Source organism: Mus pahari, chromosome 1 (assembly GCF_900095145.1).
Source record: "Mus pahari chromosome 1, PAHARI_EIJ_v1.1, whole genome shotgun sequence".
NCBI classification, from domain to species: domain Eukaryota; kingdom Metazoa; phylum Chordata; class Mammalia; order Rodentia; family Muridae; genus Mus; species Mus pahari.
Genome location: NC_034590.1, coordinates 140,846,137 through 140,864,581, shown reverse-complemented (window position 1 = coordinate 140,864,581; position 18,445 = coordinate 140,846,137). Strand labels below are relative to the sequence as shown.

The following is an 18,445-nucleotide window of genomic DNA, read 5'->3' as shown; positions in this document are numbered from 1 at the left end:
GGGGAAAAAACACAATGTATCTGTTTCATATGTGGGTAGGTCTGTATATGATCAAAGCACAGCAAAATTATGCCCTCTCCAGATAAGTGACACGAGTGTGCTCTGTGTCTAAGAATCTCTCAATAGCTGCTTAGTTATTCTCGGAACTTTATTATTCAACTCTGGTGGAAATACTCTTACCAGCTAACAAACACATTCAAACTTACAATCACTTCTTAACAGAACTTATTTTCTGGGAATTTTAAAGAAATTATTTTAAGAGATTTATAATCTTGCAATTTCATTTTAAAAACAAGAAACATTAATATCCTAAAAATACATATGAAAGACATAACATGCAGGAATTTGGCAGTGGAGTTTGGAAGTTTCGTAAGCAAATGGCTGACAAGGTCAAAGCAATCATCTTTAGAACACCTTAGAAAGGAGCTGCCAGTCACTCTCAGGCTACACGCACCACAAAGCACAAGACAGAGGTCAATTTGCTTTCTTTCATACAGTCCTGCCTTTTGCCTACATCTTTTCAAATCACTACCCACTACATGCAATGAAATAATGACTAGAGTAACTGAAGAATTGCTACCTTTTGGCTTTGGGGGACAGCATTTGGTAAACTGGAAGATGATACTGTCTGAGCGCACAGTTTCCATCTGGTAGCAATTCAAAAGGTCCTTAAGATTACTGAAGTTCCTCTTAGTCCCACTGAGGTTGTAGTCTCCATTCTCATTCTTCGTAATCAAACAGTGTTTATATTCAATGACATTTTCTCGCTACATAAGTTTAATTATAAAAAGAAGAAAAATCACAATGATTATGCAAATTCTTCTAATTATGCAGATTTTTCAGCCAAAGGGGCTATCAATAAACAACCAACAGAATATTTAGATGACGACACTATACATCCTAAGGCAGTGCCTCTGGAAGGCATTTAATTACAGTGCTACATCCTACAGAAGAAGAGCTCAGTAACTGATTTCCCATCTGTAACAGCTTCCCTTGTCTAACGCTGGTGCAGCATACAGACCTTCATGAGTTCACTGCTTCCCCCACCTCTATTCTGCCCATCAGCACACACCCTGATGTGACTGTATCCATCCCTTAACTCACTGAAGTGATAACATATTTCATTGGTAAGGCCCTCCCTAACAGGACTAACTCTGTTCCACAAGCAAAGAATATGCATTTCATTGTATACTATTCTAATTTTGCAATTATCTCTACTATGACATTATTTAGTTGTATCTTTAAAACATTTGTCTTATGTAATAAACAATGAACTACTTCATTTATCTTTAATAATGTGACCTGCTTTATTACTGTATTCCTCCAGCCTGGAGCAATTTATAAAATTACTTTTAATGCCTCAAGGCAATCACATGTCTTTTATATTTTAAAACATCTTTCTGAATAAATACTATATTTTCCGATATTGTCTATTTCTGCCTATGCTAATCACAATGCTTAACTGAGTACTTTAGGTATACTTTAAAATTTTTGTTTCCCAACAGATTTTTGAAACATAGGTTTATATCATATATTCTCTAATTTTTCATCACACCTATTAGGCACAGTGATACACAAACACTTGAGCAGGTTGAGTAAGTTATGTAATGGGAAGGGATGAGGTACATACACTTGCTGCACTTATACACAATTCCTTTTCTACATGTGCTGAGTGCTAGGTGGGTGCTCTTATGAAATAACTGAATAACATCTTTACTTTCTATATTTTTATAAAATAAATCTAGATGTTGCTACAAATCCTCTCAAGATTTAGAGCTTGTAGCTGCATATATTTTAAAGATAAATATGGATAAACAATCTTCGATGAGATCCAAATTTGCGTGCATTTAACAGTGAGCGTCCAGTGCACTCTTACATGCAATCATGTCCCTGGTTCTCTGAATGTCGCAGTTAGTAACCTATTCTAGAAATCAGAAAATGTTCTTGTCACTTATTTTCCTCTAAACGATTTAGTAAATATTTTCAGTTGTTGTAAGTAGACTCGAGTATACTTAATGAAATACCGCTTGACACATGGCTAATACTCAAAACATCAAAAAATAAAATGAATGTCAAAAACAAAGGCATTATAGTTATTTATGTATTTACATTAACTTTATGGATTATTTATTTTATAATATATTAAGATATGCCAAGTATGACTATACCAATTATCTCAAGAACTATAATTCTTAATATTAAAAATAAAATACTTCTTGATGGAGACAGACAGATTACACAACATGTTGCTATTAATAAATGTGACCTACTAACCTCAACAGCAAAGGTCAGAAAGTATTTGTTGAAGTCCTTAGGGCTACATCGAAGCACATACAGTCCAGTCTGGTTACCCGCCTTCTTTAGTTTGCTAATGGCAAAATCCATTCTACAAGTCAAGAAGAAATTACATGAATGGCCGCATGCACATGTAACTGGCAAAAGGCCACAGTGACCAAATAAAAATCACTCCTCAAAACACTCCCTACTATATATAGTTGCAAAATTTGTTTTCAAGAGAAATAAGTATATCAAGTTATTTTGTAGTGAGTTCAAACCAATTCAAAGAATAATTATATTATTATAAGACACTATGAAACAATAAAACCACGAGGAAAATTCATTCATTCTGATGTTCTGCTTTCTTTTTACAAATTGAATAATTTAAAAAATATACTCCCATAAAATCTTTCATGTCTCTTCTACCACAGAAGTATTAATACAAAATTATCTTTCTATATTTATAACAGTATCAAATCTAACAGAAGATCTGCAGTGACTAGAAAATACCAGTCTAAAAATTTGCTATGTGCAAAAAGAATTAGTATGTGCATAAATTTCAAAGATGCAGCACTGGAAAGCAGGATGTAATTTACATAACAACAGGAATGCCTGCACAGGTGCTGGTCATAAGGTCCCTGTCCCGTTGAGATTATTTTTATCAAGCTGAAACAGCCAAGAGCCACCTGGAAACAGGGAGTCTCAAGTCTCAAGGACTGCTCAGATTGGACTGGCCTGTGGCCTGTCCGGGGGATCATCTTGACTGTTAAGGGATGTGGACTGTTAAGGGTGCCGCCTACTCTATGTGGTGCTTTCCTGAGGCAGGTGGTCCTGGTTTGTATGAGAGAGCAGGCTGCCCATAAACAAGGAGAGTGAGAAAGGAAGCAGGGTTTTCATGGTTTCTGCGTCCATTCTTGTTTGAGCGCTTGCTCTGATTCCCTCGATGATGGACTATGACCTGGACTGTAAGCCAATTAAAAGGCCTTTTCTCTTCAAGTTGCTTCTGCTCAGCAACAGAAAGCAAACTAGAACAGTAATTCTTAGTCTTGGGAATTGAAAGGTAAAGAAATTAAAATAAGTATAAATTCAAACTATATTTAATTAGAATGTCCAAACAGTGAGCGTTTCGGCCCTGTGGAAAGTTTCCCTGCACAGCACTGACCTAGAAGCATGGGTAGAAAGCACGTTTTGTAGTTAAGCTTCAGTAGGGGTTAGACTATTCAAAACTAAGGTCAAACTTCAAATTTATCACTGAGGTTTCTTCACAGTATTTCAAAAGTAATAAAATATAAACAGGAGGGGTCTTCATTTGTTTGCTTTCAGTGCCAGACTGCACACTGAGCTATAGTTCTAGGCAGACACAATGTCTTTAAGACTATTTTGGATATGCAGCCAATCACACCACGAATGTGGGCCCTTCAGGTGAGAAATGATTGTGTGACTGTAAAACATTTCCCTCTGAGAAGTATCTCTCTGGAGACCAGGACAGCGTGTCACTGTCTTCCTAACAACCATCTTGTTGCTTTGAGGAAAGGTCTCTCACTGAGCCAGCAGCACTCAGCTGTCTGTCTGGCCCGGAAGCTCTCAGGATGTGCCTGCCTGTCTCATCTGTTAGATCGGCCATGTACTGGAGTGCCTGGAATTCGGACTTACACAGTCCTTATGCTAACCTACCAGCCAGCTCCTAGAACTGCCCTGTGAAACTTGGCATTCATTACTCACGATATTGGGCCATGGCAGTTGCTGTGTATGTTCTCGAGCACAGCTGGAGGAGCCACCTCTTTACAGAGGTAATGGTGCGCATCCGCAGTTAGTCTGTAATACCCATCAATTAATGACACGAATGACAGGGCTTCTTTTAATGAGCTAAGTTCTATTTCCTAATCAGAAAAGAAAAGGAAAACCATGGAATTAAAAAACCAATTAAGGTCTAATGCTGGAAATTCTCTATACTCTATTCTGGTTGATTTCCTCTAAATTGTTCAAATATTTTTTTGTAACTTCCAGTTAGTTCCCCAGCATCATGTAACAGATCCTTCTATCTGATATGTAAAACCCTCCCAAACACAGGCTTAGCTCACCTTCCCAGTTAGTCACTCAACATTCATAACTTAACTCTACACTTCAATGACCCTGCGAGAGTCAGTCAGAATCTTATACATTAAAGTTGAGATTAATTATAAGTACAAACATTTATTTTTATATACTACTCAGACTAAAATACATGTGTTAGGATATGGAAGTATGCTGTGATTTTTTTATTAAAATATATACATATGAACATATAATCAATCAAAAATATGGCACTTTACCTAATAGAAAAGCACAAACACATACTTAAAAAGTACTTATTTTCCATTTATCAAAATAATCAATGTAATTGAATACTTTTTTTAAAAGCCCTATTTATAGCAGCAAAAATTTGAAAATGATTGTTAGAAGTTTCAAAATACTCTTGTACAAGCTGGGCGTGGTGGCACACACCTTTAATCCCAGCACTCGGGAGGCAGAGGCAGGCGGATTTCTGAGTTCAAGGCCAACCTGGTCTACAAAGTGAGTTCCAGGACAGCCAGGGCTACACAGAGAAACTCTGACTCGAAAAACCAAAAAAAAAAAACAAAACAAAACTCTTGTACAATGTAACACATCTGCACAAAATGAAGTATGTTCTTGGATGAGGAAATTCAAAATTATAAAAATATAAATATATCTCCTAAACTGGGCACAATGGCATATGCCTTTAAGCCCAGCACTTGGGATCTCTGTGAATTCAAGGCCAGCCTGGTTTACAGGACAACCAAAGCCACATAGTGAGACCCTGTCTCATGAAAAACAAAAACAAAACAAGCACAGAAATTTCAAATTAATTTCTAAATTGCACAATCTCCAAGAGAATGCCAACAGATACTCCAGATGATACACATGGGAAAACCAGACAAACACGGGAATCTGAACACTAGCGGAATCAGCATCAGAGAAGTGATGACTTGAGCATCACAGAAGGGCGCCTCCTCCTGCCTGCCTGCCTGCCTTTCCTCTAGTTCCCAGATCTGCATACAATAAGGGGTTTGCTGGGCTGGCAAGCTTTAGAGCATACTTACAGCTATAATCAAAATACTTAAGTAACTTTTGATACTAAGACTCTATTATACTTCTGAAAAATTGTAAAATGGAAACATTACTAATGTATAATACAAACTTACCAAAACTTTACCATCTTGTTTATGGACAGTTACAATTCTACTTTCATTTGAGCATTCCTGGTTTGCTTGCTTAATACTGACATCAATAATATCAGGAAAATCACAATATAACTGTAAATCCTGTAATCAAGAACATTTAGGAAGGTACAGTGACATTTCAAACAAAGCCTGAGAGGGTGCTGATAGCCACTTCAAGTTCCTTAAAGGGATGCTGACAGCAAGCTATAGGCATTGAATGAGATTACTTCTCCGAAATATTGAACCTGAAGATGAAGTTCATGCTTCTTGTATTGACTTTAAAATGAGAGCACTAGGGGCTGGAGAGATGGCTCAGCAATTAAGAGCACTGGTTGCTCTTCCAGAGGTCCTGAGTTCAATTCCCAGCAACCACATGGTGGCTCACAACCATCTGTAATGGGATCAGATGGCCTCTTCTGGTGTGTCTGAATAGAGTGACAGTGTACTTACATATATAAAATAAATAACTCTTAAATAAAAACACACATACTAAAGAAAGTGAGAACATTAAAGTATGACAGTGTGATACAGAACTTAACCCAGTTAATATTAAAAAGAATGAATGTCAGAAAAGTAGAGAATTACCAACTATTTTAAAAATTAATATACTAAATTGCTAAAATCATATACAAATGATACATGTGAACAAGTTTAAGTGCTACAATGTAAATATAATAGAACTAATTATATTATCAAAATCGATTAGTCTTATGATTGTACTTAAATTTCATAAGTTAAAGAATAAAGGAAACAATGTTAACGTTAAATCACTTAGAGAATTCAATCTTTTTCTGAAACTGTAAGGCATTACTAATTATTTTGCCACAAAAATTAACAAAACATTTAAGAACATTGTGATACAAACTATAGTTACAACATTTTTTACATAAATAAAATTTCTATCAGCAGAGAATGGCAAGAATTTACTCAAAAAACCACATTTACTTTGCTTTTATGGGCATTCTACTTAAAGAAGAAAGAGCAAGAATGTATCATTAGGATTACCTGTTCTGTCAGTGTCTCACTTTCCTTATGTTTCCCTCTTGACCACTGAATTCCACCGTTTCCAGTTATTATAATGGTTGCAAAAATCTCCTCACCTGAAGGACCTCTTGCAGATTCTTTTACTTCAAACTGTTCTGTGTAGAAGGCAGACTGCAGGGTTTCCAGGTTTATAAGATACTTAAGTTTTAGGTTCCTGGCAGTGGCTTTACATTGACTGAATTGCTGAATGAATCTGCGAAATCTGTACCTTATTCGCTTTCGGGTTAAAATGTGATAGTCTTGGATCTTCGCTCGAATGCACTTTGGTAAGAATGTCTTGTAGCTAGAAATAACAAGTACACAGCAAACAAAACAAATTCAGGAGATTAGTTCCTGCCTTCTTCCACAATAAGCAGGTTCAACATAACTACCATCTGATATATATGCACGAAGCCTTAAATTCTCATCTGATAGGCATTCTTTTGGTGACAACAGTTTATAATATGACATATTAATTTTCTTCCCAAAGTGCAATGAGTACTCTGTCTAGATAATAATAAAATCTATAAAAGCTTGTTTTCTCTATCTTATATGCCTGAAATGATTTATAAGTTTGGGCATTTATTTCCTATAATGCTATACTCTAAATTTTATCTGAATTCTGCAAGCATTCATGGCTGGACACTACAGCTTGCTATATAAACACACTTTATTGTTTGTATTATTTTGTGAGCTTAGCTTCAATAAGTCCTAATAATTTCATTCTAATTAAAACAATTCCGTTTAGAAATTTTGCAGTTCTTCTGTATATTCATTTCTACGTACAATAGCCTTGAGAAGATAGCTGTGTTTCTAAAGTACAACTACATTAAATTCCCATGCTAACCTTTACTCTGAACATCCATCTCTTAACTGGCTAGTTCTTATGAGAGGAGAGTGGTCTGGTATTTGTTCTAGAGGTGAGATAGGGGTTCCACCCTCTGTTCTCACAATATTGTGGGCACCACTTCATAGCATCACCTACACCATTCTGGGCCTATTTATTTTCCACCAATGAAATTCTAGAGCAGTCTTAGACGAAGTACTCATCATTTTAAAAGATTCTTAGCTGACTGCTAAAAAGTCACTAAAATTTCAGTTATATATTTTATAATCAAATGTCATTAAACATGTAGTCAATAAACAGTCAAAAGCCATAATTTAATTATTTTTAAACTTCCATGTGAGTTTACCAATGTCTATGCCTTCAAATGTGAGTGGTGAGGCAGGGCCAGAGCTCCTCAATCTACATTCAGTGACATCAGGATGCTATCTTGAAATTGGCTATAATAATATTATAGATATACCATAAATATAAGCAAATATTTTAAAAATCAGAATTTTTTCCTATTTTTTGGAATTGTCTGGTATTATTACCAAAGCATCATAGCTTATACCTTTTTCTACTTCGTATAAGGCCTCTTGTGGCTCTCAAAGTTGTGAGGTCAAGTAGCCACAATTGCTAGTGAAAGCTACTTTAGAGGGCAACTGGGTTATGTTCTAGGTTGATAATTACAAGTTTCCAACAGCGCCGTCAAGCACACTCTTACACGTCTCTGTCCCACCCAAGTTCCACAGCTATTCTAAACCAAACGGTTTTCTGTTTCAAACCCCAGCAATATTCCTCCTGCATTCTTTCTCAACAAATGCTTTTATGGCTTCATGCAGACTGTGTATGCCTGCTGGGGTGAGAGTCCTCTAACGAGGAATTCTTTAAGATTTCTGCTAACAAATCTGTATACATTCATGCTCATTTTCTTCTCCTTCCCAACAATGCAATAAATGAGATATAAACCTGACAGATAAAAGCTAATTCTTTCACATGTATCACCCACTCATACCTCTCCCTTCCTATAACACACACACACACACACACACACACACACATACACACACACACAGAGCGAGAGCGTGAGCGAGAGACCCTGTCAACCTTATTTGGTGTACTATCTCTCTTCTCTACCCACGTGTTTAAATACTAACGTCCTTCCCATATTAAATTTAAGCTTGCCTTGATTCATGTTCCCGCAGCTAGAGTACCGTGTCCTGGGTGAAAGAGTTAAGGAGTCAGTTCCATGCTCTTGCCTGTATTTCTCAGCTCAAGCCAGCAAGGCTCCAGGGCCTCACCCAAGGGAAGGGAAGGGTTCCTGCTAAGGTCAGGAAAGCCTCCCTCCTTACTAAACATGCCTTCTGTTTTTCCTAGCCAATTTCAGCAGCATTCAACACAACTATCTCTCTCTCTCCTCCAAAGTCTCTGTATCTCCTTGTCCATTCCTTTTCGATCTCCGTTTTGGATTAGTGGTATTTGTGCTTTGTGAGTAAATACTGTGTAATTCCTCAAGACTCGATGTGGACCATCTTCTTATCCACTGTCTTTTTCTCTCCATTACCTCTCTCACTTGCTTTTCTCCACCCCTGATCACAATGCTCTAGCTCATACCCATCACAGGCAAGTCAGTTTACCCATGCTAAGTAGGAATAAGTGGGACATACCACAATTCACCCATTTCTGCAGCCCTGGGAACCTCATTTACCTTTTGTTCTACCTTTCCTTACAGTCCTTGACTTTCTCTTCGAAATCAATCAATCTCTCTCTCTCTCTCTCTCTCTCTCTCTCGCTCTCGCTCTCGCTCTCGCTCTCTCGCTCGCTCTCTCATTTTTCTCATAGTAACCCAACCACCACATGTCCTGGAGGAGGCACTACCATGTCCTAATTTGTGATCAGCTCACACTTCATTCATTTCACCTCTAATATTACATCTCCTCACTTTAGTTCTACAAATAATTCAATCAAGAAATTTAAAAGATAATAATTCACAAATTATGAAAAAGCATTTGTAAGTTTTTAAAATGTGGGAGATTTATCTTGCATCCAGAATATAAAAAAAAATTAAACACAACAATGAAATATAAATGTATTTATTTATTTAAATAAATTTAAAGTGAATATAAATTACTCACTTTAAAAATGACCAAGAATTTAAATGAACAATCTTCAGAGAAGATATGCATTTGGTCAATAAGCTTTTCAAAAGCTACTAAATCATCAGCAGTCGCTGGGAAAATGACACCAAGCCCACACTTAGACACCACTATCCCTACCAGGACACAAAGAGACAAATAACACACAGGGCACAGTGGCACAAATCATCAGCAGTCGCTGGGAAAATGACACCCAACCCACACTTAGACACCACTACCCCTACCAGGACACAAAGAGACAAATAACACGCAGGGCACAGTGGCACACGCTTTTAATCCTACCTCAAGTGTGGCAAAGGCAGGCTCACCTCTGTGCACTCTAGTCCACCCTGGTTTACACACTGCGTTCTATGTTAGTCACAGCTATGTAGAAAAACCTTGCCTCAAGAACATAACAAACAAAAAAGATAAACACTAACAGGTGTCGAAGAATTTAGGAAGTTTTTGTATCATTCATGGGAATATAAAATGATAGAGCTGCATTTCTCAAGAAGGTAAATTTGAATTATCATATGAATAGAAATTCTACTTCTAAATATTTAAATAAAATCCATATTCTCAAAGCATCACAGAAGCATTACACTCAAAGAGTCAAAAAGTGGGAACAATCAAACTTTCCATCGAATGATGACAGGTGAGCAGAACGTGGTATGTTGCCAATAAAAAGGAATGGAATATCTGATACAGGCTATTGTACTTTTGAACCTGGAGAGCACTATTCTAAGGCTGGCAAGAGGTCTCAGTGGGTAACAGCACCTGCCATGCAAGCCCACTCCTGAGTTATATCACCAGCGCTCACAATGAAGGAGGAGAAATGATCCCTGAGAGCTGTCCTCTGACCTCCACATGGCATGCACAAACCCACACCTTCATACACTTGCATTAATAATGAAAAAATTAAAAACTTAGAGAAAACATCAGAAGAAGTCAGTCTCAGGAAAATGCCACTCCATGTATGGTTCGATTTATATAAAAAGACCAAAATAAGCAAATGCAGAAAGACAGAGATAGATGACTGGTTGCCAGAGTCTAGGGAAAGGAGGACCAGGGCTGAAACACAAATCCAGTGGAGTTTCTGTACTGGGTAGCTTTGTGTCAACTTGACACAGCTGGAGTTGTCACAGAGAAAGGAGCTTCAGTTGGGGAAATGCCTCCATGAGATCCAGCTGTAAGGCATTTTCTCAATTAGTGATCAAGGGGGAGGGCCCCTTGTGGGTGGTGCCATCTCTGGGCTGGTAGTCTTGGGTTCTATAAGAGAGTGGACTGAGCAAGCCTGGGGAGGCAAGCCAGTAAAGAACATCCCTCNATGGCTTCTGCATCAGCTCCTGCTTTCTGACCTGCTTGAGTTCCAGTCCTGCATCCTTTGGTGATCAACAGCAGTATGGAAATGTAAGCCGAATAAACCCTTTCCTCCCCAACTTGCTTCTTGGTCATGATGTTTGTGCAGGAATAGAAACCCTAAGACAAATTGGTACCAGATGAGTGGGGTATTCCTGTGACAACCTGACCATGTTTTGGGGAGGACTGTGGAAGGTCTTTGGAACTTTGGGCCAGAAGATCCATTCCGTGTTAAGAGCTCTTTGGAATGTTGTGTAGGAGCTTGGAAGATAATGTTGAGAACAGAGCAGAGGATGGAGGCCTGGCTTGTGTAATTTCAGAGGGAAAATTAAAGACTCTTTTCAGGGCCATTGCTATTTTGGATTGTGAAGATTCTGTGGTTCTGGTTAGCTGGAGCTGAAGAATCAGCTGTGATTAACAAGATACCAGAACCACTAAAGTGAAATGTTTTCCTTACTGGGACTATTGATGTTGGTTAGCTGGAACTAAGGAATTAGCAGTGACTAAGAAGAGACCAGCATCATTGAGGTGACATCTTCTGGGAAGTGTTTTCTGAGAGCACAGAGGCTGTGTTCCAGAGATAGCCAAGGTTGTACCTTGTGCTGTGGCTGGACTTGGTAATGTGTAAGAAGAGTTACCTATGTGGTACTGGTTTTGAAGGCATGAAGGGGTCACGCAGAACAGCTGAGGCCATGGAAGGCCATTGGTGAAGGTACAGCCTCAATTTCAATTGATGGCCCAGGACTGAAGGGGTCACATCAGCGTTTTGGAGATGCCAGTACCATGAGATGACCACCAAGAACAGCAGCAGCAGTGAAATACAGGGAGCTGGAGCCTAGAAGACAAGCCGTGTGCTACGAAGGACATGGCTGGAGAAGTGACCCAAGCCCTTGGAGGAGCCCAGAAGATCATTAGTTGGATCCCAGACATTGGATGCTTGGAGATTTTGATTTTGCTTTTGATTGTGACTGTGCCCTGATGCTTTTCCCTCTTGAAGGAAGTATTTTAGTGGAACCCACAGTTAAGAGACTTTTAATTGTAAATACTTTGGATTTTAAGAGAGATTGAAATTTTAAGAACTTTCGAAGACTGTGGGACTTTTAAAGTTATTTAAGATCTTGGGGATGAATAAGAACTAAGGGTTGAGGCTTACTAGTGATGTGTTTGTGTGTCAAGTTGACAAGGGGTCAATTGTACTGGGTAGCTTTGTGTCAACTTGACACAGCTGGAGTTATCACAGAGAAAGGAGCTTCAGTTGGGGAAATGCCTCCATGAGATCCAGCTGTAAGGCATTTTCTCAATTAGTGATCAAGGGGGAGGGCCCCTTGTGGGTGGTGCCATCTCTGGGCTGGTAGTCTTGGGTTCTATAAGAGAGTGGACTGAGCAAGCCTGGGGAGGCAAGCCAGTAAAGAACATCCCTCNATGGCTTCTGCATCAGCTCCTGCTTTCTGACCTGCTTGAGTTCCAGTCCTGCATCCTTTGGTGATCAACAGCAGTATGGAAATGTAAGCTGAATAAACCCTTTCCTCCCCAACTTGCTTCTTGGTCATGATGTTTGTGCAGGAATAGAAACCCTGACTAAGACAGTTTCTTTAAGGAAGGAAGGAATATTTTGAAGATTGTGTGACCCTCTTTATAAAATGTTGTGAATGTACTTAAAAAGTTTAATAGTTTTAAATATGTATACATTGTGATATGTCAGTTGCATTTAAATAAGCTATTTGAAAGTATATAAAAACCCTTATGACTAGTTAATAATTATCAATTTTTAAAGTTAAGGAAACAAAAAATGACTAGAATATTTCCTCTCATAGGCAGAGTCCAGAGTTTCTGAAAAAACACAAAGTAGGACTGTACCTGTTCTGTGCTACTTGTGTGTCCTTTTTTCCACCCTTTTCCACCCCTTTTCTTCCACCCTTTCAGTGCCCTACCACTAGATAAGAGAAAGGAAAGAGAGGGGAGCGAGGAAAGAACCCTGAATGAAGTCAGGGGTTGGAAAGGTGATGATGTTATTGTTACCCCACTTCCTGTTGATTAGGGGTGTCAAGTTCCTTGGCCCAAGTTTGATCTCCTCCATCAGGATATCTGATTTCTTTTTCTTCTGTGCACATGAGTACTCAACGAATCACAGCCAACAACAAACCAAATACCAACCAACAACAACTCACCCTGCTTCTTAGGGCCCTTTAATACACTGCTTCTTATACACCTTCTAAAAAGTTCCCAGAATTCCAAACATCATGAAATTGCAGAAACTATACGCAGATGGCAAAATCAAATCTCTGCTAGAGCATGAGGCAAATCATCGTTAACTGCTATGGACAGTCTGAAGCCGCCCCATATCCTTCAATGGGGATTTAAATAAAAACATTCTTATCATATTTCTGTTTTTTAAAAGACACCAAAATTCCAAAATTCCCACGAATAGAATGGGATTATTTGGACAGACGTGAGGTGGATATTCACATATGAAAATAAAAGGAAACTATTACACTGTACAGTTAATAAACACTAATAAAAGGCAGAAAGGTAATTTAAAATAAAAAATCTTGTATACAGGTTTATAGCCCCATTCCATGAGAGGGCTAAAAGAATCAAGAAAATCAATCTATATAAGCAGGCAGAGTGACACATGCTGAAGTCCCAGTACCTGGGAGGCAGTGGTAGAAGGACCACAAGTGTAAGCCTTTTGAGCTCCACAGTGACTCTGAAGCCATCCTGGGCTCTCCCCTTCCTGTCAGTCTGTATTTTAACAGCAATCGAGCCCTGAGTGCAAAATAGAATGTTTTTGTTTCCCTTTACATTGAATCATTTAGATTTCTAAGTGAGTTCCTAAAATCAGGCTTTATAGCCTCCTTTCTGTGTCAAGGCCTAATAAGACATCTAAAAACAAAGCAAGAATACTTACAGACCAAGGAAGGAAACAAAGAAGCTTCTCTCCTACAAGCAAGATGTGGACGTGCTCTGAGGTCACTCAGCAAGGAGCAACTAACTGAGTCACTCACTGGGAGGTGGTATGCAACCGCTTCACACACACAGACACACACATGTACACACAATATACATAACACCATATATATGCACACACATACACACACACACATATATATAATGTATATATAAATGCATGTATATTCTTTAAAGCAGACATCTTACAGCCACTAGGGCTGGTCTGTAAGAGTCCATCATGACTCTTAAAATCCAATATGCAGATGGTTAAGTCCAGATCCCTTGTATAAACTTCACTGTTGTGTGCCCCCTCACACTCAGAATCCAAATCTTCTGAGTTATTTGCCAGATAGAAGTCTAATATGCATAAGTTATGAACCATGACTTGAAAACTATCGCTTCAGATCATGTGCACAATGTAAGAACTAGGCATGAAATACTATGCTTTGTAGTATTTTTTCCATTATTCTGAACTTACCTAGTCTTTTCAGAACACGTAAACCAAATGATGAGCACCTGTGATGGTATATAACCTGAAAACTCAATCTCTTCTGCAGAGTATGCGCTGTAGTAGGAAAAAGTTTGCCCCTTTTTATTTAGTTTCTGAGCAGTCTATGTGGGGAGCACGAGTGTACATGCCAAATGTGTGTGGTCTATGTGGGGAGCACGCGTGTATGTGCTGGTGTATGTGCTATGCAACCTCAAGGGGGTCAGAGTCAAGGTGGGTGACTTCCCACCTAATTGGACTGGGGTTCCAATTGCCTGAGCTACTATGTGGGTGTGGAGAATCCCCAAGCCTGGGAAGTCAGCCAGTGCTCCCCAGTGCAGACCCTATTTTAAAGCTTTACTTTATATTGTTGTGGACCTGTCCATGATATATTTGGGGGCACCACCACAGCACTTGCCTGCAGGTCAGAGATAACTCTCTTAGGTCAGTGCTCTCCTTCTACCTTCATGTGGGCTTCAGGGATCAAACTCAGGTCAGCAAGCCAGTGTAGTGAGCACCTCTACCTGGGAAGCCACCTCTCTAGCCCCCTCGACCTTATTTTATGAGGCAGTCTCTTACCGAGCCTGGACCTGTCTCACTGTGTGGACTGTGCTAAATGGTGGTCAGCCACACCCTGAGATCTGTCTGCCTTGACCTACCCACCTACAGTTACAGGGGTACACTGCCATCCTGGCGTTTATGTGGGCTCAGGGATATGAACTCAGGCCTTTGTGTCTGTGCAGTAAGTACGTCACCCACTGGGCCATCTCCATAACCCCTCCATATTTTAGTATAAAATCAAAACCTGAACACAGGAAATACAAGTAAACTATACAAAATATCTAACGCTTTATGAGAGGAAATTACCTGACAGAGTTATAGACAGCCAGTGGAGTCTGGTCCTTCTCCTTAGCTATTCTCATCATGTCTAACACTGCCATCCCAAGACATTCTTCCTGAGTTTCATGAGTCACGGGCACTTTTATCCATCCATGAACAAAATCATGCCGCCACTGAAAACCAGAAACGATAAGGCCATGGCTCAGGTTTTTCTATCACATTTAATTATGTTATAGGTTATAAAGTAGCTCCTAAAATATGCATGTAAAAATAATAAATCAAGTTCTGCTTTTATTTTTAAATCATTATACCACAAAGAATTAACCAAGGTTCATGTACAAAAAGAAACTGATTTAAACTGGGTTCATAGCCTATCTTACTTTCTCTCTTCTTTTGTTTTTTGTTTTGTTTTGTTTTGTTTTGTTTTGTTTTGTTTTTCCAGACAGGGTTTCTCTGTGTAGTCCTGACTGTCCTCAAACTTGCTCTGTAGACCAGGTTTGCTACATAGGCTGGAACTCATAGAGATTCACCTGCCTCTGCCTCTCAACTGTTGGGATTAAAGGCATGCACCACCACTGCCCAGCCATAAAGCTTTATCTTTAAAACATTTTTAAAAATGCCTAAACTAAAATAAATTATTAATTAATCAAATGTACACTGACATCAATTCATATTGAAGGCATTGTACTGAGTTTGTGTGGAATATAAAAAAACATAGAAGGTGGTCTTAATCCATCAGAAAGACCAGACTTTTTTTCTTGGAAGCTAAACATAAAAGCAGACCATTACAGTGTCAGGTAACATAATGTGAAGTACCACACAGCAGACAGTTTAGGAACCTAGAGACTGTTAAAATTGTATGCAATTGGCATAATTAAAAGGTTTCATAGAAAATTTGTTTTTTTTTGTTTTTGTTTTTGTTTTTTCGAGACAAGGTTTCTCTGTATAGCCCTGGCTGTCCTGGAACTCACTTTGTAGACCAGGCTGGCCTCGAACTCAGAAATCCGCCTGCCTCTGCCTCCCGAGTGCTGGGATTAAAGGCGTGCGTCACCACGCCAGGCTTCATAGAAAATTTGAAACCTAATTTTTTTAATGATGAAGGCATTGTGACAGGCATAAAGCCGAGCAAAGACATAGAAGGAATGAGGCAGAGAGAGCATGGGGCACCTCAGAGAGACTGGCATGGGTAGCTTGCCTGGGACCAGGCAGAAAGTATTCTTGAATGACTAGACACTCATAATGATGCAGTAGAAGTTTTTGTTTTTCACTTTGTTTCATTTTTGTTTTGTTTTATTTTTCAATAAATTTGTCTCCCCATGTTTCTTTCCCTGATAGGATAGTTAAAAGTAGTAGCCCATGAAAATAAAATAGTTTAAAAAGAAAATACTTCAATTACTGTTTAATTCAAAATAATAGAAAAGAATGCTTTGTGACGTGTTCAAATAACACTACAGAAGTGAATCATCATAATACTGGTGGACAAACAGCTGAACATAGCTCCCACTCTAAGTATCAAATGTGGCCAGCCTCCCTTGAGGGGCCTACCAACTACTACAGCTCACTTTGTATGTGGTAGATGAATCTTGTTACATTTTACTGCCTACCATTTAAACACAAAAGTATCCAAATTTATTTATTAAAACCTCTATAGAATTTTACCATCCAATGGCCACATGAATTCTGTTGTTAAATTTATGCTACCTTTAAAAAGAAAATCCTTAAAATGACTTAGATACTAAAAGAAAAAAAAGTGATTTCAGAAGGGTCAATTCAAGGAATCATTATAAAATACATCTGTAAATCATGAGATGGAAAATTATTATCAAATAGACTATCCCTTTATCACTTTATACCTGGTGCCTCAGGCAGAACTGCAGTTTTCCCACATGATACTTACTTACCCTCCTTAAGATGCATACTATATAGGAAGAAATTTCTGGTTTAATACACATATAAAAAGGATTAATATAACTATAATATAATTATACCTGAGCAAAAAGGTAAGACATGACAAAGTCGTCAAGAAGAGGAGCTTCAGCCCCACGAGATACTCCGTATCTGTAGGTTCTGCTGCTGCCACTGCAGTACCAATGAGGGAAGTAGAACCTGTAAGACAGCGAGACAGTCTATCAGGCTTTCTGTATAATAACATGATAATAAAGTCAGCAGAAAACATAAGAAACAGAGTATAGCATCCTGGAGCACATCTGTAACCCCAACCCAGTGAGCTGAGGCAGGATAAGCATGAATTTGAGACTATCCTGGGCTACCTAGAATAATACTTTGTTTCCATAAGAGAACACACACAGACACACACACACACACACACACACACACACACACACACACACACAGCATCAAGCAAGAGCAGCAGCACATGGGACTGCAGCAACCCTAAAGTTAAAGCACACAGCCCACCTTGGAGTAATAAGTCATAGGATGGAGAAGAGAAGCAATCAATGGGAACTGGAGAATTGTAGATATAAAGGTCAGCAAGATCTTACATTCAGTAACACGAATAAGGCATCGAAAAGTGAAATTTACTGTGCACACAAATAATTTCACCTTTTAGGAAAATGAACATTAAAATGTATCATTCAAAGAAAAATTAAGTACATTCACTTTTGAAACTAAAAGCTTTGAGATGTAATTTATCTACATACAGTCTACACATTAAAGTGTTGAGTGATCTGTAGTATTCAATGTGGTACCAATATCACCACAATTTGATTTCACATTTTTATTCTTTTTCATAGGTATTAGCAATCAAACTCAAGTAGGTCACCCTGCTAACCCCTAGCTACAAGCTACCACCTTTACAAATTCTCTTCTACTCACTTTATACTCAAAATAATGGCTTTGGTATGTTGTCTTTTTATGTGATTACATTTACTTAGCATAATGTTTGTAAGTTTCATCAACACTGTAGCATGCACTTTATTCCATTCTAATGAATTAACACTGAACTGTATGGTGTGCATATCTTACTCATTCACTCATCACTTTAAAAGCATTTGAGTTGTTTCTGTTCTTATGCTAACACGAATAACACTCTATGAAGAATTTTTTGGAGATTCATGTTAGCAACACTGTATTTATCTTTGGGAGAAATGGCCAATCTTTTCCAAAAGTGCCATTACCATTTCCTATTCTCACTGACAGTGAGAATTAGTACAAATAATTTTCAACATTTGTCATTGTTTGCCTGTCTACTTTTGCCATCTTAGTGGATTGGTTGTTAACCTATAGCACATTTGATTTACATTTCTCACAGGACTAATGATGTTGGGTATCTTTTCAAATGCCTATTAGCTATTTGCATGCCAAA

The 18,445-nt window shown here is 38.4% G+C and overlaps 1 protein-coding gene across 2 annotated transcripts in view; it reads right to left on the bottom strand.

The window, feature by feature from the left end:
• Positions 1 to 18,445, bottom strand: part of Jak2 (Janus kinase 2) — a 65,936-nt gene that overhangs the window by 23,837 nt on the left and 23,654 nt on the right. The window contains exons 5-11 of one of the 2 annotated variants that reach the window (XM_021191216.2): positions 17,106 to 17,223; positions 15,145 to 15,290; positions 6,504 to 6,825; positions 5,481 to 5,600; positions 4,000 to 4,157; positions 2,275 to 2,386; positions 581 to 767 (exon numbers count right to left, since the gene is read on the bottom strand). In XM_021191216.2, coding sequence (XP_021046875.1) covers positions 581 to 767; positions 2,275 to 2,386; positions 4,000 to 4,157; positions 5,481 to 5,600; positions 6,504 to 6,825; positions 15,145 to 15,290; positions 17,106 to 17,223 — 1,163 coding nt within the window. The remainder of the gene's footprint in view (positions 1 to 580; positions 768 to 2,274; positions 2,387 to 3,999; positions 4,158 to 5,480; positions 5,601 to 6,503; positions 6,826 to 15,144; positions 15,291 to 17,105; positions 17,224 to 18,445) is intronic. The other variant, XM_029536875.1, reaches the window with a different exon arrangement.